Source organism: Eurytemora carolleeae, unplaced genomic scaffold, assembly GCF_000591075.1.
Source record: "Eurytemora carolleeae unplaced genomic scaffold, Eaff_2.0 scaffold409, whole genome shotgun sequence".
Classification (NCBI taxonomy): domain Eukaryota; kingdom Metazoa; phylum Arthropoda; class Copepoda; order Calanoida; family Temoridae; genus Eurytemora; species Eurytemora carolleeae.
In genome coordinates this window covers 126682-149205 of record NW_019397434.1, presented here as the reverse complement: position 1 = coordinate 149205, position 22524 = coordinate 126682, and the positions used below count along the sequence as shown (strand labels likewise).

Below are 22524 nucleotides of genomic sequence, written 5' to 3'. Positions count from 1 at the left end.
AGTCCCCCCCTCTCTCTTTCTCCCCCCATCATCTGTAATCCTAGCCCCCCCCCCTTTATCATTCTTTCTCCTTCCCCCTTCCAGCAAACTTTAATAATTATCCCTTAAAAAGAGGTGGAAACACTTTCACTCTTTAGCACCTTCTCCTCCCCCCCTCTCTACCCCACCCTCCCCTGTATCTTATTATTTCGCTTTCCACTTCCTTCAATTGTATCTTATCCATTCTCTTTCTTTCCACTTCCTCCAATTGTATCTTGTCCATTCTCTTTCTTTCCATTCCCTCACACCGTAACTTTTCTCTTTCTTTCCATTGCCTCACATCGTATCTTATTCATTCTCTTTACACTCACTCCCCACCGTAACTTATCCATTCTCTTTCTTTCCACTCCTTCACACCGTATCTTTTCCATTCTCTTTCTTTCCATTGCCTCACACCGTATCTTATTCTTTCTCATTACACTCCCTCCCCACCGTAACTTATCCATTCTCTTTCTTTCCACTCCCTCACACCATATCTTTTCCATTCTCTTTCTTTAAATTCCCTCACACCGTATCTTATTCTTTCTTTTACCACTCCCTCCCACCATCACTAATCTATTCTCTTTCTTTCCGCTCCCTCACACCGTATCTTATTCTTTCTCTTTACACTCCCTCCCCACTGTAACTTATCCATTCTCTTTCTTTCCACTCCTTCACACCGTATCTTTTTCATTCTCTTTCTTTCAATTCCCTCACACCCTATCTTATTCTTTCTTTTACCACTCCCTCACACAGTATCTTATTCTTTCTCTTTACACTCCCTCCCCACCGTAACTTATCCATTCTCTTTCTTACCATTCCCTCCGACTGAATCTTATTCTTTCTCTTTCCTTCCACTCCCTCACTCCCAGTAAGTGTTTTGTGGGGAAAAGGTTTTTTTTTGGGGTGGAGGACATCTATTGTGAACTCAACCAAGGGTTCTCCAATGTGTTTATAGTATTGTACAGTTCATTGCTCCCAGTCGGAGAAATAAAGCCTAAAAAATGCCATCCAAGAATAAAGCCAAACAATCCAGACTCAGTCCGAGAGGATATTGAACCCCGAGTATAAAGCAGGATAGGCCGAACGGCATTTATCTAGCTGGGGAAGAAAGCATTATCATCGGTCCTCTTATCACCAGTTAGCACAAAGTATCTGAATAAGGAGTCAAATGGAAATATCTTCGCCTCAGGGGAATATCATGTGTAATTGATCACTTTAGGTGTTCTTATAATACTTGTTTGGACAGATATAATTGTAAATATAGTTTGTGTACAACCAAGCTTTGTTATTCCACTCAATCTTGGATTTTTTATACTAATACGTTCTTTTCAAGTCTTTACTATTATTATCAATCTTAATTGTGATTTCTCCCTTCCTCTCCTTCATCTTGAAATATTAATAAGCAGGTAAGAGGAACTAAAAAATAAGATTAATAATAAAACTAGAATTTTCTTCAAAAATGTTTTAATAGTTTCTTTTTTAAATCTGCGAGTCTTGGAGTCTTGCCAAGTATTATGATTACTTTCTATTATCCAAACTCAGGCTTTCCTTTCCGTCATCCTTTCTCCCCTCAGAGGCCGTTCCTTTCATAAACTACATTGGTCGACAACTTGACGTCTCCTATATTGATCGTCAAGTGTACAGAGAAATTATCTATCTATCAGATAAGAATTTTGCATGAGACATCTAGCAGCCAACATTGCGTCCCCAAAAGTACGTGAACTACACGACACACGTCCTCTATCTGTAGAGAGAGCAGGCTCAGATATATAACTTACTGCTACTGAATCTATACGCTAGGTGTCTCTGATGTCAATAAAGATATCTGGGTTTCTAGATTGGATTGAAAAGTTCTGTGGCGGTATTTGTTAACTTTAAGCAATAAAGTTTGTTATGTTACTTTATACTTAATACTTAGTTTTTAAATATGAAAACCAATCATTTAAAGAATATGTTTTGGGTTGATAAATTGAAAACATTTATTTGATTTAATAGTGAATTGATTTGTTATACGAATTTGTAAATAAGAGGGTTGTTTTGTTTAAAGGGGTTACAACACTTATTTTGTAAACCCCAATATATATACGTACATACGTACTAAATAGACTAAATAGACTTAGCCATGTATGTATAGTACATACGTAGTACGTACTAAATAGACGTACAAATGTTTATTTATAAAACTAAAATACAACAAAACTACAGTCGCCGTCGTATATATAAATATATATATATGTTATTCCAACTGATGATTGGGTTATACCCATGAAACATTTTGTCTTGGAAGAAATATATATTTAAACATCTAAAATGTATATTTAAACTGAAAAAGTTGAAAATACTTTATATATATATATATTTATATTATTACAATAAAGACGGCTTTATAATTCAATTTTGATTACTACTAAGCTTTCAAACAGCAGTGACACATAAACAAAGAGAAGCAGTCAATTCTTTTAATGTTTAATTGTTAACTTGTAATTTGAAAAAAGCTTGCTAGAAATCAAAGCCTAAATAAAAGTTGTCTTCATTGTATTAATATGAACGCTGATCACTTAAAAAAAATCTTGGCTTGATGGCTTAATGGAAAAAAATGGTGAGTTCCATTTTTCCACAACTCCGGAGGCTTAGTCACCCAAACTCCTGAAACAAATTTCTGTAAATCATGTTCCACAGAATATTAAATTGATTGTCCAATTCACCTTGGTACCCTTAAAAACTTTGAACAGATAAGGGATTCAAGGGTACTGTTGAAAATTAAGCATGACCATCTTTGCATAAATTACGCGTACAGAGCTGGGAACTTTAGAATGGTGGATATCGAGATCAATGCTTGATCCTCTTTTTTTCTTAATCTCTAGACTAACCTAATCTTGTGTATAAAATTCAACCAATCAGAGTCGCGTATCAGAAGCCGGGAAATTTGAAATTTTGCGCGCCATTTAAGATTAATAAACAGAAACGAGAGGGACTCTCTAATTTTGAAAAACCGGTTTTTGATTTTTCTGTACTGTATCCAAAATAGAGTGGATTAAGCAATAAATTAAAAGTGTCCCCATTGGATATTCAGATTAAGCAGTCAGGATTAAAGGTATCCCATTCTAAAGTTCCCAGCTCAGTTCCATTATTGTAGATGTAATTTTAGGTAACCCACCGTTTTTAGGCTGGCATATCCAATTCTCAACAATGCATGAGATATGCTTGTTTATCTAGCTCAATATTAATTGTTTTTAATTGTAGTTTCTCTACAAGAGTGACTTTGGGGTTATACTTCAGGGACAATGAAGCAAATGGTCAGAATTTGACACTTTGACTAAGGTTCAAAGGGTACCAATATAAATCGGAAACTCCACTCTATTAATTTTAAAACTATAATCACTTTTCTATAATTCACTTTCATCTATGGCCTCCATTTTAACATGAAACTCATCAATTATTTAATTCAATGTTTGATGGATTCTATTAAATAAATGACAAATTAAGGAATAAAATTGATAATGGATTAAAATAATTGAATAATAAATTACCCATGGGAAGGTTTCTCTGGTAAAATAGTATCCTGCAGCCTGCTGATCAATATCTGATGTCTTTGGAGATATTCAACCCTAATATTAATTATTAAATTATCAGAATCACATTCTGAAAATCCTTTTTCATCATTTTTTAAAATTTTGTCGATACATTTATCTAATTTCATCTCAATTCATTTATCCATTCAATCAATAAATATTTATGTAAAAAAACTTTCAATCGATCAATATCCAATGGATCAATGGATCAATGGATCAATGGATCAATGGATCAATGGATCAATGGATCAATGGATCAATGAATCAATGAATCAATGATTAAATGGATCAATGGATCAATGGATTAATGGATCAATGGATCAAGATATCAAAAAATCATAAACAATATTTGAACACTGACCATTTTAAATCATATAAAGTAATAATAATAAATAGCGAAATATTAGATAAAATATCTAGAATAATAAATAATAAAATGGATAATAAATAAATAAATGAATAAATAAATAAAGTACCTCTGTTTTGCATAAATAGCTCTGCTTGGTGCTGAACCTCCAACTAAATTAAATTCATGCAGTGAAACCCTTAATAACGAATACATCGGAAGAATTTATCAAATGTCGTCTTGACAATTTTTCAAAGAGTTTTATACTATATTACGTAAATTTCAGTATTTGCGAAAATAAATAAATAGCCATGAATATGCGGGAACAGTTTTAAAGAGTTCCATACAATCATTTAATTAAAAAACTAAATATCTGCAACATTTCATTATCAGAAAGTGAAAAATACGACATTTAATGAATTCTTTCGATGTATTCGTTATTAAGGGTTTCACTGTATTTTTTTTCAAAATGAAAATTTAAATCAAGAAACCTTACTTAATTTCAAGAATAGATAAATCAAATTACCTTCATCATTGCTACTCGGCAGAGGGTCTATATTACAGTCCTGAATTTATAATAAAAATATTATAAAATCAAATTTTCATCGATTTATTTGTCATCACATTTTTGTCATTCTTCTTGTTGGTCAATTCTTTGTATTCTATCTTGTTGTGTCCTTTTTTGTGTCCTTCCTTTCCTGTCCTACTTTGTCTTGTCTTGTCTTGTCTTGTCTTGTCTGTTCTGTTCTGTCCTGTCTGTTCTGTCCTGTCATGTCATGTCCTATCTTGTCCTGTCTGTTCTGTCCTGTATATTCTGTCAAGTCATGTCCTATCTTGTCCTGTCCTGTCTGTCCTGTCTAGTATATTCTGTCCTGTCATGTCTTATCTTGTCCTGTCTGTTCTGTCCTGTATATTCTGTCCTGTCATGTCCTATCTTGTCCAGTCTGTTCTGTCCTGTATATTCTGTCCTGTCATGTCCTATCTTGTCCTGTCTGTTCTGTCCTGTATATTCTGTCATGTCATGTCCTATCTTGTCCTGTCTGTTCTGTCCTGTATATTCTGTCCTGTCATGTCTTATCTTGTCCTGTCTGTTCTGTCCTGTATATTCTGTCCTGTCATGTCTTATCTTGTCCTGTCTGTTCTGTCCTGTATATTCTGTCCTGTCATGTCCTATCTTGTCCAGCCTGTTCTGTCCTGTATATTCTGTCCTATCATGTCTTATCTTGTCCAGTCTGTTCTGTCCTGTATATTCTGTCCTATCATGTCTTATCTTGTCCTGTCCGGTCCTTTTGAATGACCTGGATTTGATTATCTGAACTAAGAACTTCTTGCAAGATTGAAATCCCCTTCTCTGGTTTACTCTGCAATTATTCATTATACAGCGGGACCCATTAAACTGTAGAACCGGAAGACGACATTTAAGTAATCTCCTGTGTATTTAATGGTATTAACAACTTATTCCCAATTCCTCTTTTATGTTCATTCACTTTCTTTAATAATATCATCCTATTATATTTTATTACTAGCTGAAAAAAATTTGAAAAATATTTTTGAAAAATATATTTTAAAAAAAAATTTACACCCCCCGGCCACCCTAGAGTGTCCACAAAAAAATTCAGCTCAATCGGTCCAGTAGTTTGGCCGGCTATGAACAACATATATATAAATATATGAATGTCTTGTTTTTAAAAGAGGAAAGTATACCCAATATTAACCTATGCTTTTTTAAAAGAAATTTGTTTAAAAAAGTATTGTTTTACATTCTTCATAATAAGTGGTATCCATGAATAAGAGGTTAAGCGTACAATTGCAAAATAAAGAAAAAATGTGATTTTTCTGCTTTAAGTGTTTGATTTTAAAATCTTTAAAAAATTCAAAATAGAAGGATTTTCTGAATTTTCATTTTCAACCTTCTGCGAACCTTGCGTGGGGTCGTGTGAGATACCACAAAAAATATGGGTACACAAAGTTCAGCCGTTTTAACGTGGATACAGACCATTAAATAGACAAGCTAAATATATAGATTACCTTGGATTTTTTAGCTTTTTTACTCGGCAGACCTGTTCTTACCAGAATCTTAAATAAAAGAAATTAAAAAGAAATTAAATAAAGAATTAAATAATTAATTATATAATTATAAGATAAAATGAAATGATTTTACTAAAAGACTGTCGTTGTAAATTCAAGTGACTTGCCATTAATAGAGGTACACGCCCAATTTACAACATGGCTCATCCCTGCCTTAATCTACAGTTCTACACCCCTGTCTTAATCTACAGTTCTACATCCCTGCCTTAACCTACAGTTCTACACCCCTGTTTTAATCTAAAGTTCTACACCCCTGTCTTAATCTACAGTTCTACACCCCTGCCTTAACCTACAGTTCTACACCTCTGCCCTAATCTACAGTTCTACACCCCTACCTTAATCTACAGTTCTACACCCCTGCCTTAATCTAGAGTTCTACACCCCTGCCTTAATCTACAGTTCTACATCCCTGCCTTAATCTACAGTTCTACACCCTGTCTTAATCAACAGTTCTACGCACTGTTCTACACCCTGCCTTAATCTACAGTTCTACACCCCTGTGTAAGATCTGAGGATCTTTATAAACTAATGTGTGTTCAGGGTGTTCAGCGACAAGACGTTACTCAGTGTGTTCAACCAGGAATTCTCTACAAATAATCGATCAATCACACGGAACTCTACATGCACAATTTTCTACATTTAATCACGTGTTCAACTCTATATAATTAATTGAGATTTTTAATGTATAACTATTTAAAGGCCAATTTTTATAAAGAATAACCTGATTTTGTTTTATAATGCAGAACCTGAGTTTTATGGTTAAAATGTTTTATAACTTAACACATATATATAATATTTAGCCAAAATCTATATATTGTCTTGTCAAAGCCTATTTAATAAATCTAGCCTCAAAACTTGATAAATAATGAGTTTTATCTTTCAGAACACAATAGTTTAGTTGCTTCCTTCTAACCTGAAATTGTGTTTCTTTCTCCAGGTCTATAAATCATCCGTAATAAATACTTAAGGCTAATTAAAGTTGAATGATCTTTACACAACGTTGGAAAATTTTATTCCTACGGATGGTTTATAGAATATATGTAGATAATTGTGATTGTTGTGATTCCTCTAAATAGTTCCGGGCTCGTATCCGTGCTTTAAACCAAGTGAAAAATTGCAAATGTCTAAAATGAGCTTAAATAATATCCCGACTTCTCAGAAATCTCTCAACATAATTCTCATGCTAGGCTGGCACGAGTCCCGTTGATATATAACCTCAACTTGCTCCGCTGACTCGTGGAGAAATTCTACTGATCTTCAACATGCAGATATCTCCCCTGCGAGTGTTTGACTCCTGAGATGGTTTCGTTCTCTTCTAATCTGAGTTGGTTCAGTTCTCTTCTACTCCCACCTACTAATCTTGACATCCTGAGTCTAATGAAGTCTATATAAAAGGTGAGGATCAAAGCTCACAACCTTTGAGCTCTGGAACTCGGTCTAATTAATTTTATTTAGACCTCCGACATCACCGGAAGCTGAGTCATCCTTGTTCTCTGGATCCTCAGCTCGTGCTCCAGAATATCCTTCTGGTACTCTAGAGACCCATATACCTCTACGTACCAGGCCTGCACAACTTTGGCTTAGTTGTTTCCTCTACTCCGGTTTCTCCGACGAGAAACATTGTTGCTCCCCTCCGACTGCGGTGCAATTTAATGAACTATAGGCTACAAACCTCTGGACAAATCAACATTGTAAGTTTTTTTTCTTATTATATGAATAATTTAATAGTTAACCTGGAGAAAGTTTTATTTTAAAGGCTAAAATTTTATTATTGTCATGCATATAATTAACCCTGGACTGATTTATTGTGTTTTCAGTTCACGGTTGAGTCCTATATAAACTGCCTACCTGAAATATATACATAAGATTTAATCAGTGCAAATAGAGGTAAGCCGAAGAGAAAGAGTTCATGCTCGCTCTTATGTTTGTAGTTATTACCTGGTCTCCTATAGGTAAAAATGAGCACACCCTGCCTTAATCTACAGTTCTACACCCCTGCCTTAATCTACAGTTCTACACCCCTGTCTTAATCTTATCTTTTAGAGAAAAGTACAAAACTTATGACAAGTGCTGAACACTACTTTTCATTATTAGATTAGTAGATTTTCTTATCATCGGTCCGTAGACGGGATATTACTATACATTTACTTCCGGTCCGTAGACCGGATATTACTTTACATTTACTTCGGTCCGTAGACGGGAAATTACTATACATTTACTTCCCAGATCTTTTTTTAATAAAGAAACTGGCAAGTTACGTTTCAAAGAAAAGATAAGAGGTTGCCTTAGCTTTAAAATACTCGTAAAATTATCCTCCTAGAGTAGTGCGTGGTGGTTAATTAACACGAGTAATAATAGGATAGAATAAACTTGAAATGTGTTAATTTACCAAATCAAATATGTTTTAAAAAATGAAATTAAAAATTAAAACACATCCAGCCATCCACCTATTTATTACAATTAAAGTATTTGCCTTTAAATCAGTCAAATGGTAATTGTGTGGTAAGTGTTTCATTATGATGGTAGTTAGTTTTGTTTGGTAATTGTTAAAGGGTATCGTTGTGAATCGGACATTCCAGTCTTATTTCTTTTTATGAAAGGGTCACTTGAAAATACGATTACAGTCCCTTTAAAAGTTGAAATTAAATCTCACCTCATCGCCCTCAAGTCTTCCAGAATTCAATCCTACAAAAAGACGAAGAGATAAAAATTAAATTTAAAAAAAAAACCTTTTTCCACTTTTATTCAAAATAATTAATAAAACTAAAAAATCTTTCTAAAACAGCGCGATTTTGAAATCAATAATTAAAAAAATAGCGGTCAAAGATTGAATTAAAAATTTTTAATAAAAATTCAAAAATTATTTATTTCTGCTGACAAACTTGATACAGGGTGTCCCAATAAACATGGGAATTCAGTGATGACTTTTATATCGTCTTTGATCACTGCGGCAATTTTTCATGAACACAATTATTGCAGTATTCCAGCTTTAACATCTAATATCGTAAACGCCTGGTCTTGACATTATCAAAATGTGGTCTACCATGTTTGTATCTTCAAAATTGACGGAGAAATTGAGATTTTGGACAAATTTCAATTTATTTAATAAATCAAAACAGCCTTAATACGTAATATCTTCGTCAATTTACAAGAAAAGTATATAGAGTAGAGACCCCTATATGAAAAGGTCGGCAGACATACAGCCTTGTTTTTTACTTTCTTTGCCATGCCTTAAATGTCAGAAATCATAGACGACTTTCAAGTCGTTTCTCAATTCCCATGTTTATTGGGACACCCTATACTTTGTCAAAATTTAAAAAATATTAATTTCTTTTTATGTAACCTTTAACAGGCATGTTATCCAAAAAAAGATTTAACAAAGAAGCCTAAAACAGCGCAACAAGATACTAAGAAAATAACCCTTCTCTCATTGGGAGATGAGAGCATAGTTTCAACTCAATTAAACAGATTCAAAATATTTCCCTCAATTCAAAAGTTGCAATCTCTAGATAATATAAATTATCAGCATTTAATTTTGATTAGCAATAAATAATTAAAAAAAAAAGTTTTAAAAATGTCCATGTCCTTAAAATTAATACCTGAAATGGTTTGGTTCTTGTGAACACTCTCAATGTGTCTCTTCATGTGAGTTGCTCGTCCAAAACATTTTCCGCATTGAGTACACTAGGAAATATTTTAAATAAAATTTTCAATATCATAATCAAAATTATACTCATTGGGGTGGTACAAAATATCCTTATATATTTTCAGTGCTTAGGATCCATTTAATTTTGATGCGGATCCGGATCCTGGATCCGCACTGGAAAAAAATGGATCTGGATCCGGATCCAAAACCGAATCCAGGTCATATCATTAAGATTAACTGATTTTTTTAACAAAAAATAATTTAAAAAATTTTTTTCTTAATTTTTTTTCACTCATTTGTTCTAAAACTTGATGATCCATTCAGAAATGAGGAAATTTTTATAATCTCTCTTTTTTCAAAAATTCAGATTTGAGGTTTAGGAGTAAAAAAAGTTTTTTTTGCAGTATTTACCCCTTGGATCCTGATCCGCATCCCGGAAGCCAAAATCTTGCGGATTAAATAGATCCGCATCATAAGCACTACGGAAATTTCCTCTCCTGTTAATTACTTTTAACCCTAAATTTCATTTATTTTCCTCTAAAATCAGTTTTTTTACGCTTCGCGCAAACTCCAGACCTGATAAGGTTTCTCTCCTGTATGAGTTCTTGTGTGTTCTATCATATCCTTCTTAGAATAATAAGGTTTAGTACAGAATCTGCACCTAAACAAATAAAAGATAAACGCAATTCGTATAATAATCAAACTGAAGTTTTGTTTAAACAGATTTTTAAAAACAAATCAAAGGTAATTTCTATTTCATTTTAATTTTTTTTAAAAGTTTAACTTTTACTGATATTAAATATAATCAACTTACATATGAGGTCTTAGCTGAAGATGAACCCTGTTTCTATGATCAATGAGCGCACTTGCATTTTTAAAAGCCGCGCCACATTCTGTACACAAGAAAGACTAAACAGCGCCATTTTCATTTTGTGTTTTAGATTTCAATATGTTCTCGTTAAAAATTGATAATTTTCAATTGTGGGTTTTCTACAGAAGAATCGTGCAAATTTCTGCTGCAAAAATAATTAATCAAATTATACAATGAGCAAATATCCAGCTAGAAAATTACGATATCTTCAAAATAATTAATTATTAATTAATTAAAATGATTAATTATTATTAAAGGGCATGCCCTCTTTAAAAATAAGATACCATAGTCACGAGCAGTACAATTGAAATTCCGAGCCGGGTCAACCTAGGTCACAGTTTGTACTGTATAACCCGGACATTGAGTTAATTATGGAATAGGAATGGAATAGGACTAGCCGATGCAACAAGGTTGACGCGGGCAGACTTTAGGTTAAATTTACTTTTACTAAAGGGGCAGAGGTACGTGTAGTTTAGATTTGGCTCAACTATACTTTTTGATCAATATTGTCTCCCCCTTGTTAAAAAAAATGGTATGCCCAATAACATTGTGAGAGAGTTAGTGTGGAACAAAAAATTACCCCCCCCCTTGCAATTTATACTTTGAAGGAAGGGTAATAAACATCAAAAATACAAATAGAATTAAAAAATTTAAAATTTTTTGACCCATTTAAAAACTTTTCTTTTTTTCGATATAATCAATTATTTTTTATTGAATAAGCGCTTCCTTGATTTCACTGTGCATGCTTCTTATGTGAGTTTTCAAGGCACCTGAAAAACATTACAATTAAACATATTTTTTTAATCTAGTCTAGCTAGGCTATAATAATAAGAATTTTTTTTTTTTGTATTTTTTATTTTTGAAACAGATCAAAAAACATTGCCTGACATTCCTTAACAACTAGTTATTTTAAACAAAATAAATAATTAATTTTATAAAATCGAATTATATTCTTACCTTTCACTTTAAATTGCTTTTCACAAAATTCACACAAATGCACGGTTTGTCCTTAAAAAATGAAAAATAATATATTTTGTTTATCAATCAAGATTCTAGAACTAGGATCTTTCTACCTAAACTTACACTAACTTACACCTTCTTCTTTCCCCATTAACATGAAAAAGCAAAGTTTTATTCAATTAAAAAGAAAAAAGAAATAGAATATTGTGTAGATTTTATTTCAGAAACAAAAAATTAGTTTATGGTGGTAAAATGTTTGGGCGCCTGGGAATCACGTTTTATTCAGTCGCTTATTTATCTTTCTTCAAACTTCTAGCTGAAAGTCTTTGATTTAACGCAATCTGTTCATTCTGGAAAAATTCACGCACTGACAATTCGGCGGCGACCGGAAGTTGTGGAACCTGGATTTTAACACCGGAAATAGGGACAGTTGATTTTAGGGAAGCGGAGGATACTTTTGGTATGTCCGGTTCCGGTAGACTTTCTTGGACAATAAGGGGCTTGGATGTAAATTCGGCCAATTGATGCCGGTCGACCGCCGAAACAGGATATTGGTCGGCCTTGACTTCAACCCAGAGATCATCTCCCTCTTGTCCACCTACGATAATAAAAAATCGAATAATTTTTTTAATTCAATTTAGAACAAATTGTTTAAAACTGAGTTAACACCTGGTTTGATTAATTTGAGCAGTTTGATCTCATTCTCTCCCTTGCTTTCATCAATTACATCTGTGAATCCAAAATTTAACAACTTATTCAAAAAATCATTCATTCAAGTTTTATTTAATCATTGAATCATTGAAGTTCTTTGAAAATATTAAAATATATATTTAAATATTTCTATTTTATTCATTATTTTGTATATTTCGTAATTTTTCATTTGTTGGTTCAATCCTTTATTCATCCACTAAATCTGTTTCTGAATTATTTATTTATTAAATCTTTTAATGAATAATACATTTCTTTAAATCATAAATTTGATGTTTATTTCTAATTCATTTTTAATAAAAATATATAATTCTTTAGAAACTTTAATTTATTGAATTTGATTTATTAAACTATTAAAATGTTTTTATTAATTTATACCTAATTTATACACTTTTCTATTTTTTTGACTAAAATTTTGTTGTTATATTAGCATTCCTGTGTTTTTCTTCTTTTTGTTTTGAGATTTAGATATTTCATTCTTTTCAGTCTATATACACAGATATTTAATATTAGCAGTCTATATACACAGATATTTAATATTAGCAGTCTATATACACAGATATTTCATTCTTTTCAGTCTATACACAGATATTTAATATTAGCAGTCTATATACACAGATATTTCATTCTTTTCAGTCTATATACACAGTAAGCCAAGGGGTACGTTTAGAAACGGTTGAAAGCCAAAAGAAAAGAAATGGAAAGAAAAGAAAAAAGGCTTTCACTGGAAAAAGTTAGGCGCGCATTGGCAAATGAGGAATGGACAATTCAGGACCAAAATGAGTTAAATGTTGCGGCAAAGGAAAACCAAGCAGAATTAGAAGAGGTAAGCAAACGAAGCCTTGAGTTAAAATTTAATAAAACCAAGTTATTAAGAAATCGGACTGATATTAAAAATGAACATTTTTGGAGATTAGCTCAAAAAACGGAAAAGAAAAAAGGAGGCCTGTCTATCATTAGCAGTCTATATACACAGATATTTAATATTAGCAGTCTATATACACAGATATTTAATATTAGCAGTCTATATACACAGATATTTAATATTAGCAGTCTATATACACAGATGTTTAATATTAGCAGTCTATATACACAGATATTTAATATATACACAGATATTTCATTCTTTTCAGTCTATATACACAGATATTTAATATTAGCAGATCAACACAAACAAAAGTAAATAATTTAAACAAATATGAACACACTTTTACAGAATATAGATTTTTATTAAAGCTTAAAAACCCTTAAAAACAAATAAAAACAATTTTTTATCATTATGAACACGCTGAATCCGGGAAATTAAATGATTTTAGGGGGAAAATTATCAATTTTTTTGAAAATATTGTCTGTGTTCCTGGTGTACACGCTTCATGTGTCTGTTTAAATGATAAACTCTTCTGAACAATCTGTCACAGATATCACATTTGAAAGGTTTGTCGCCTGTGTGACACCTATTAGACCAACCAGTATAAATCTTTGTTTCGAATCATTAAATCTCTTTTCTTAACCTCACTAGAGGAGAATATTTCATTTAATGGCCCGTTAAAGTCTGTTGTAGACTTTAAACTTGCTATAGCTGCCCAAATATCGGTGTGGTACTTTAAATCCATCTGCAGAGTTCAAAGTAAGCACTTTGTTTAGGATCCGGATCCAGATGTGGGGTGAAATCTATATATAAATTTGGCTTGTCTGTTTGTCTGTCTGTTTGTATCCAATAAACGTCAAAACGGCTGAACCGATCGGGCCCAAATTTGTTGTGGGACATCTAGGGACCCCAGGGAAGGTTTATGAATGATTGAAATTTTAAATATTTGTCTCCATCAAAATTCGATCGTCATTAAATTTTTGAAAATTTTGAAAATCCGCGAAATTTTTTGTGAAAATCCGCGAATTATTTTTGTTTTGTTTTACGATGTACACAAAGAGAACATGTTCACAATTAATTTAGAAGATGGGCGCGAAGCGTCCTCTAAGGCTAGTAATGTATAAGTGAGCTTAATCTAAACAACCTTCATCTTGGTTTAATCTTTATGAATATTATTATAAGGGTTGTTTCCTCATGTGTGTTGTGCGTTCACTGATAGAGTAAAAGGGTTTGTCACACACTTCACAAGGATAATTCAGCTGACCTAAGTATTAAGCAAACTTAACAATTTATTTTTAGAAATTCTACTGAATATGGTGACACCCAATTTTTAAAAAAATGGATTTAACCTTGATCATTTCTTAACCAAAATAATCTCATTTAAAATAAAACTAAAAGTAAGAAAAATTTCTAAATAAGAGTGGAACAGAGCTGGCAACTTTTGAACTGATTTAATTCTTATCTTTAATTGGGTGAATCCCCAAAATCATGAATAATGGAAATAAATGGAAAAATTTCATAAATTCAAAATTTACCTAAGTGAATCCGCTTCCGGTGATCAATGAGAGAAGATTGGGAATGATAACTGAGCAGATTCAGGATTATTTTCAATAGAATTCAATTTCAATTTACCCTTTATTAATTCCAAATCACAACGGTATCCTTATAGAAGTTTAGACAAATCAAGAAGGAATGAGATTTACATATTTTTTCACTTTTAAAGTGATTAATTTCAACTGTGGGTTTCCTCTAAAAGAAAGTTGTCAGAATACAACACTTTTAAGCAAGAATAGAGACAGTATCTTCCACATTATTGATCAGATAATGGTTTTCAGGGCGTTGTGAATCGGGCATGGCCCTCTTAAAGTAGAGGGTAATGAAAAAATGTCGACTGATCATTTACAGAATCTGAAATCTTGCCTTTTGCCACAGTCAGTGCACAGCCAGTCTTTAACTCCGCTAAATTTAAATTTTACATTTAGAAATGAAAAAAAAGTTTTATAAAATGTTTGCTTAAAACCAAAATGCATATTAAAGAACCTGTGAATAGTTGAGTGTATTCTGAAAGCTCCTAGTGTATTAAACTGCATCCCACAGTCATCACAATTATATTCGTTTCTTTTTTTCGCGGGTTTTCCGCCGTCTTGGTTTTTGGCGCCATCTTTATGTTGGACACCTAGGTCAGCGGTTTCAGTTTGGATGATTTTTCACTTCATGATATGTCTTTTTCACAAATCATCAACAATAATATATGATTCACAAACTATTCTAAACTTTGCTTTTCCATGTTCAGGGTTAACTTTTAAATTCTTTCTTTGCTCTAAACTAACTTCTAACAATATTGAATCATAAATTCAATTTTTTGATCAAATCTATATAATGATCTTAATCTATCTGATCTATCTTACCTGAAATAGATTTGCGGGTTCTAGTATTTCCCACTTTTTCTTTCCGTTCCTGAAGATAAAATGCTTGAACAAATGGCAGTTGGATTTTAAAATTAAACATTTTATTTAACTTCTTAAGGGAATTACATTTTGGCCAAGATCAAGTATTCAACTGAAACTGACTGTAAAGTGTAAAAATGTATACTTTGTTGGGCCGGAAAATACTTAAAACAATTTTATATTGATAGCTTTGATTTTGGTTTTAATGTTGCTTTTCAATCCACCATTTTTCTTTGTACGTCATAAAACTAAAAACTCGGTCGATTTTTTCTGGTTTTTTTTTAACGATTTTTCGAGAAAAAAAACAATTAACAATTTTTAGCAAAAGCTTCCGTTTTTCATTAACTTTTTTTGTGCCGGGTCATGTAAGTTTGCCACAAACAATTGGGCCTGATCGGTTCTGCTGTTACAAGATACAGACAAGCAAGATATTAAAGAATAAGATTCCGAACTCTTTCTGTTGTCCATCACGGCAAAATACACAAAATCGAATTTTCTTTTAGTCCAAATATTTGAAAAAAAACAGGCCTTTTAACGTTCTATGCATTGCACATTGAAACATTGTTAAATCTTTTACAAACATAAACCTGGAAAATAACTATACGAAAGGGTTGTAATGGCGGTTTATCTAATTAGAGGCATGCCTAATTCACAAAGGTATAATATTAGAAAGTAGAACATGCATAAGAAAGAAATCCTTTAATGTTGCATTCTAATTCTTGTTTTTGTCAAATCAAAAAGTAATTATCTTGCCTTGGATTTAGCTCTGGGTTTGCTGGGAATTGATTGATCGATTAGTTGGTAGATTTCCTCTCCTGTGGTTTGAGGATTTCTAGTTTCCAAATCAGCTGTTTGGAGATTAGTTGTTTGGAGATCAGCTGTGTGGAGATCAGCTGTTTGAAGATCAGCTGTTTTCAGATCAGCTGTTTTTAGATCAGCTGTTTTCAGATCAGCTGCTTGGACTTGGTGATCGGAAAGGTCTAACCCCAGCGGCAGCAGCTGATTCTGGTTTTCCTGGTACTCTTCTAGTTTCACCAGGCTATCAACTATAAAAGTAAAAATAAAATCAAGTAATTGAAAATAAATGTTTCCAAGTTTCTTCCTTCTCATTGAAACATTATGGACACCTTAATCTTTTTTAAGAGTTTCTCTTAAAAATAAAAAATTTCGATAATAAATTTTAATTCTCAAAAAAAAAATGGCGAACCTGCTGGAAAAGAAGCAACATCTTGCAAATTGTAATGTTCGTTTATTTCGTCTCTAACGTGCTTGTTAACTATCTCCTTGATTATATACTTCTGCAGCAGATGATTGGTTAACTTCTGACAACTCTAAGAGATCAAAAAATCAAAAAAATCAATCAACAACTCAATCAATCAATCAACAGATCAATAAACCAACCAACCAACCAATCAATTACACAATCTATAAAATATTCTTTTTTATCAATTATTCATAGTTTTTAAAATTAGAAATTAAATGCCCGAAATTAAAAAATTTATTTTTTAACAGTTGATTTCACGATTATATAAATAAGCGTTTCTTTAAAAACAATATAGAAGATTATGAATAAATTAGATTTGATTTTAACCCTATTCCCGCTGGGGGGGGGGGTCAATTTGACCCCCCCCTGTAGTTTTTTTTACATAACTCAAAAAGTATTGGTCTGAGGCTGTTGAAATTTTCTGACTTTTCTTACATACCCAAAGCCCTCCCTTTAGGCCTAAAACCGGGCTTTAATACTAACTGCCTGAGTCCTCAGACACACTGCCTGAATGACTGCTTTTGCCTGTAGCAAACTAAATCTTTGTTTTGACCCACTTTCACTTGTCAGATTTTGATAAAATTTAGCTTTTTGGAAAGCCTATGACATAAGGAAACGGATTGCACAAGTTTTGCGGAAAAAAAATTGCACATTTTTTGCAAACAACCTGTCAAAGGAAATTTGCACATTTTTAGTTTTTCTTGATTAAAAATCAGGTTATTTAAAATTTTGCAAAAATTTTTGCATATTTGAAATGGCATGGTCAAGGGCTTTTCAAAAATGTATAATTTGTCATTTTTTGGACAATTTTTTTTTGCAAACATTTTTACTATAAAACTGGATTTTGCGATAAAAAATTCAATTTTCGCAAATTTGCAAATTTTTTTGCAGATTCTAAAAGTAGAGCACAAGAGCTTTCTAATGATGTATCATTTGTCATATTTGGACATAAATCATGGGATTTAGAGGGGGGGGGGTCAAATTGACCCCCCCCAGCGTATCCTGGTTTTCAAGTACCCCAGCGGAGATAGGGTTAATAAGATCAATTAATCAAACAATCAGTCAATCACAAGCAATCAACATTAATAAAAAAAATTAAACAATAAATCAATCAATCCAAATCAATCAATCTAACCTGACATCTGAAAATCTCGGAATCAAAGTTTTCTTTATCAATTTCTTTGTCAACAACATACCGGCATTTATTGGACCTAGCGAAAATATTTATATAAAGTAGTAATCTCTGGTTGTATCATAACATAGGAACCCCTTGATCAAATTTTAATCGGTTGAATCACGGAAATGATCCCAAGCAATTAAAAAAAAAGTAGATCTCTGTTAAAGAGAAGGTCGTTGTGTATAATAGTGCAAAGAAAGTGCAGCATGGTCGATTTACAAGGGTACCCATAGGTTCCCTAAAAAATTCAGCCAATTTGGTCCAGCTATAGTTGATGACATATATAGGAAAGTAAGTATTCAAAACATGATTTGAAGTTTTATTGTATTGACATTATGTTTCATGCTAAGCATTCTTCAGGATACCATGTATACATATACACAGGGTAAGCCAAAAAAAAGGGGTGATTAGCAGAGCCTGGTGCAAAATTGTATTTTTTTGTGCAAATCTCCTGTATGATTCAGAAAAGTCAAAAGTTCAGAAAAGCAAAAATGTATATATATATATTATTTCTATTAAATTCTTGAAACCTAAAGAGCAATTATTAAAAAACAACTTTTCCTTAAAAATTAGACCAGAACTGAAAATTGCGAATTTTCTTAGTACAATTTTGCCAATATTCAATTCAATTCAATCTTTATAAAATTATTGAATTTGATAGAAATAATACATTTTTGCTTTTCTGAACTTTTAATTTTGAGAGGAAAAAAAAGTTCGCGGATTTTTTGGGGGGCCATAGGAGTACAAAAAAAATAAAAGAATTCCAAAAAATATTGAAAAAAACGCCATAAAGGAGAGTTTTGGGTTTATAATAATACCTAGGGGTTCCCTGACAGTATTGATATCGTTGAAGTAAATCTTCTAAACAAGAGTTCAATGTTTCAGTTCTGACCAGTCTCACCCTTCTACATAATATAAATATATAGATAGATAGATAGATAGATAGATAGATAGATAGATGGGTAAAATGATGCACAAGATAAATATATGTGGTTAGATAACTTAGGTTTATTGAGTCTTGCAGATATCATAGTTTGAAATATCAGAGAAATTGGTTGCAAAAATATAGGAATTATAAATTAGAATTTGTGGCGTGTGTTACTGTTCTTTACCTTAAACATCTCCTAGAAAAAGAATACACTTCGCAGTAAAGTCTACAAAAATTCATATGTAGGTGAAAATGTAACACTAACTCTGCAGTAAACTTATAAGATGTTATTGAGGAACAGGATGAGAAAATAAAAATTTACTCGTATGATCGAAAATAAGTAATCTTACTTAGTTATTGGTTTCTGTAATGTCTCGTTGTTCACGAACATTTTTAGTAGATTTCATAGCACTTTTATTGAAAAGACGATATTGGAAGAATTTGAAGAAATCTGCGAAGAAATTAGTATAAAAAATAAGAAATTCAATATAATGATTATTAAGAAACAGTTGATTTTAACATTGATTTATTGACAAATTTCTATTGAGAAATATGTTCCTAAACATCTAATCAGTTTACAATAGAATTTTTGTTACATTTCTCGTCGTCGTTATTCAATAATTTTTAAAAATGATTAATCTATGGGGATTTTAAAGATTGAATTTGCGCTCTTGATGAACAAAAATGAGCCAGACACTCCCAGATATAAGAAAATTATAAATAAGTTCGGATCTTTAAGCTTCTTTTACAGTCATTTAATACAAAATTGTTTAAAATATACGTGCATCCACAAACCTTCCCTAGGGTCATGAGGTCACAAAAAAATTGGGCCTGCTCGGTTCAGCCGTTTTGACGTTTAGTGGATACAAACGGACATACATAGTATATATATTGGTTTTGTTCTCCGCTATAAATATATGTTTCAAATTTAATAAATTGTTGTGCAACATGCTAAAATCTACAAGAATATCTTTAATTCAAGACATAAATATATTTTTGTCCTTAGAATTTTTCCTAATTCACCATTTGCTTCCAGGGTTTTATTGAATTCTTGAATGATAGAAACGAAAAGATCGTCGTTCTCAGGAGTGCTATCCCAAGAATTATGAAGGATAAAATCACTTGATGGTTCATCCATTTGAATCAGATTGGAATGGTTTCGCGGATTTTCTCTTTTGAGTTGGAACATTTCTAACTCCACCCGCAAATATTTATAGCAGACAACATAAAAATAAACATATACTTCCAACATAAGTATATTTAATAAATTTACCTGGAGTCTAATGAGTATATATTAAGTTTAACTACTGGTTCATCCACTAGGACTGGGTTAGGGAGACAAGGAGACACTTTAATAAACTCACCCATACTTTCACTTTGGAGAACCTAGATAGATAGATATACTGATAGATAAATAGATAGTTTCAGATATCTGCCTGACAATCAATCAATCTATCTAGATAGACAAACAGATGGATAGATGGATTGATTGATAGACAGACAGATAGATAGATAGATAGACTACGCTCATGATGCTTTACGACCCAACAAGGTTGTTGTTGTAGCCATTGAACCACGCAAATCCGCTATACTCCACTTCTGACCTACGCTAAATCCGCTATACTACACTTCGACCTACGCAAATCCGTTATACTTCACTTCTGACCTACGCTAAATCCGCTATACTACACATCCGACCTACGCAAATCCGTTATACTCCACTTCTGACCTACGCTAAATCCGCTATACTACACATCCGACCTACTAGCACATGGTTTTACACCTGCTAAATGTTTTGTCATTCAACATAATGACCTCCGACAACGACTGAAATTTAATACAATCGGTCGGAATGCTGGGAGCAAGCAAGATGTGATGTTCATAGCTAGATTGCAATATTGCACAGATATCTGTATTTTTGCAATGTTAGTTGCAATCTGTGAATGAGGTTTTGAACCCCCGCACTCAGTACCGTAACTAGAGACACTACTCACTAAGCCACGGAGCTCCACACCCCAACAAGGACTTGGGAAGCCTCGGCAATGTATTATTCCTCCTATGTTTCTTGCATCCCTATTCCCTCCCCGTAATCAAGAGATAAAGAGTTATTAATGTTGAATTATATTTACTCTCTTTATAATTGGAAAATTAGGTTAAATATAAATTGTACATATAAACCCCTGAATTAATAAAACAATGCTATAGGACTAAAATCAGATGTTCACGAGCCGGTTTTTAGTCCATTTGAATTCAGTAGTTCATATGAACACAATAAAAAATACAATGTTCAAGTGAACTAGTTAGAAAAATCACAGTAGTTTATATAAACAAAATAAATACAATGTTCAAGTGAACAAATTTTAAAAAATTCAAAAATATATTTCAACAAATCGGCATCATCATTCAAGAGATCTGTAGATGCAGCCCCGGCCCCTAGCAAGTCCTTGCCTCAGCGATCTTCCCCCTAACATGTCCTAGCCGCAGCACTCGGCCCACAAATATTGTTCTAACCTAACCAAACCCTCATATAGGTAATTAAAAAAAAATTGTTTAATATACAAATATTTGTTCAAAAGGACTATAGTCCATTAGGTCGTTAGTCCAATTTATCATTAGTCCAATTGATCATAGTTTAATATATCATTAGTTCAATTGATCATTAGTCTAATTTATCATTTGCCCAATTGATCATCAGCCCAATTGATCATTAATCCAATTAATCATTAGTCCAATTGATTATTAGTCCAATTGAGCATTAGTTCGATTGATATGACACCAATGAAACTACCTGAACTAGAAACTGTGAGTTCTTGAGGAGAAACTGTTTCACGTCGTTCAAATCTCTTAATTTAAACTTTTTCTTCTCGTCCTCCTCATCCTCATCCATCCCGTCTTCGTCCTCCAGCTCCAGCTCCTCATTAAAACCGTCCTCCACTAGAACTATATAGTCCTGAACCTCCCTAGACATCCTTGTCCTGATTCTAGGACAGTCGACGACAATATTGGGTTTCGTCTCTCTCTTCAAAACCGTCTTCTGGTCGTCTCCAGAGTATCCCAACTCTCCCAACCCTACAGGAGGATCGACTTGAATTATCAAAGTGTCGACTGCTGAAAGAGAATTTTCGACAAGAAAGCCAACCTAAAAAAAAGGTTTTTATTTTACAAAAGGTTTCTAAGACATATTTCTTTTCAAAAATGATGACGATATCGATAGAATACAAAACATTACAAGATTAACATTTATGAAAAAATCCGAACAAGTTAGTATCCTTAAGGCTTGAACTGCTAAAGATTGTGAGGGAGTCCATCGATAGTTCGTGAACGATTTAAAAAAAATAATGCACCATATAAACAAATGCCGATCAACTTACAAAAGAAGTTTCAATAATTTTCAAGAGTTTAGGTCCTATCTTCATCTTCATAAATCATAAATACATTATATTTGTATAAAATCTAATAATGTGGTAATATCCTAAAGTGCCTAGAGAACGATTTCCCCCCTCGTATCCGTGCTTTAAACCAAGTGAAAAATTGCAAATGTCTAAAATGAGCTTAAATAATATCCCGACTTCTCACAAATCTCTCAACATAATTCTCATGCTAGGCTGGCACGAGTCCCGTTGATATA

General features: G+C 32.6%; 1 protein-coding gene and 1 long non-coding RNA gene across 3 annotated transcripts in view; one reads left to right on the top strand and one right to left on the bottom strand.

Annotated features, from left to right (window-relative positions):
• Positions 1-2520: 2520 nt before the first annotated feature.
• Positions 2521-22524, bottom strand: part of LOC111714269 (zinc finger protein 8) — a 20231-nt gene continuing 227 nt past the window's right edge. Inside the window, exons 2-18 of the mRNA XM_023489335.1 lie at positions 21685-22035; positions 17927-18034; positions 16735-16858; positions 16281-16573; positions 15489-15537; positions 11502-11552; positions 11271-11314; positions 10488-10582; positions 10250-10334; positions 9627-9711; positions 8681-8712; positions 5968-6015; positions 5238-5300; positions 4466-4505; positions 4070-4112; positions 3552-3629; positions 2521-2667 (exon numbers count right to left, since the gene is read on the bottom strand). Of these exons, the coding sequence (XP_023345103.1) occupies positions 2652-2667; positions 3552-3629; positions 4070-4112; positions 4466-4505; positions 5238-5300; positions 5968-6015; positions 8681-8712; positions 9627-9711; positions 10250-10334; positions 10488-10582; positions 11271-11314; positions 11502-11552; positions 15489-15537; positions 16281-16573; positions 16735-16858; positions 17927-18034; positions 21685-22035 (1605 nt within the window). The 3' untranslated portion in view covers positions 2521-2651. The remainder of the gene's footprint in view (positions 2668-3551; positions 3630-4069; positions 4113-4465; positions 4506-5237; positions 5301-5967; positions 6016-8680; positions 8713-9626; positions 9712-10249; positions 10335-10487; positions 10583-11270; positions 11315-11501; positions 11553-15488; positions 15538-16280; positions 16574-16734; positions 16859-17926; positions 18035-21684; positions 22036-22524) is intronic.
• LOC111714275 (uncharacterized) lies at positions 6054-7899 on the top strand. Of its 2 annotated transcripts, XR_002767928.1 has the most exons (3): positions 6054-7422; positions 7483-7718; positions 7845-7899. It is a non-coding gene; the product is annotated as an uncharacterized LOC111714275 (long non-coding RNA). The 2 variants fall into 2 exon arrangements; XR_002767927.1 differs by having other exon boundaries at positions 7483-7899.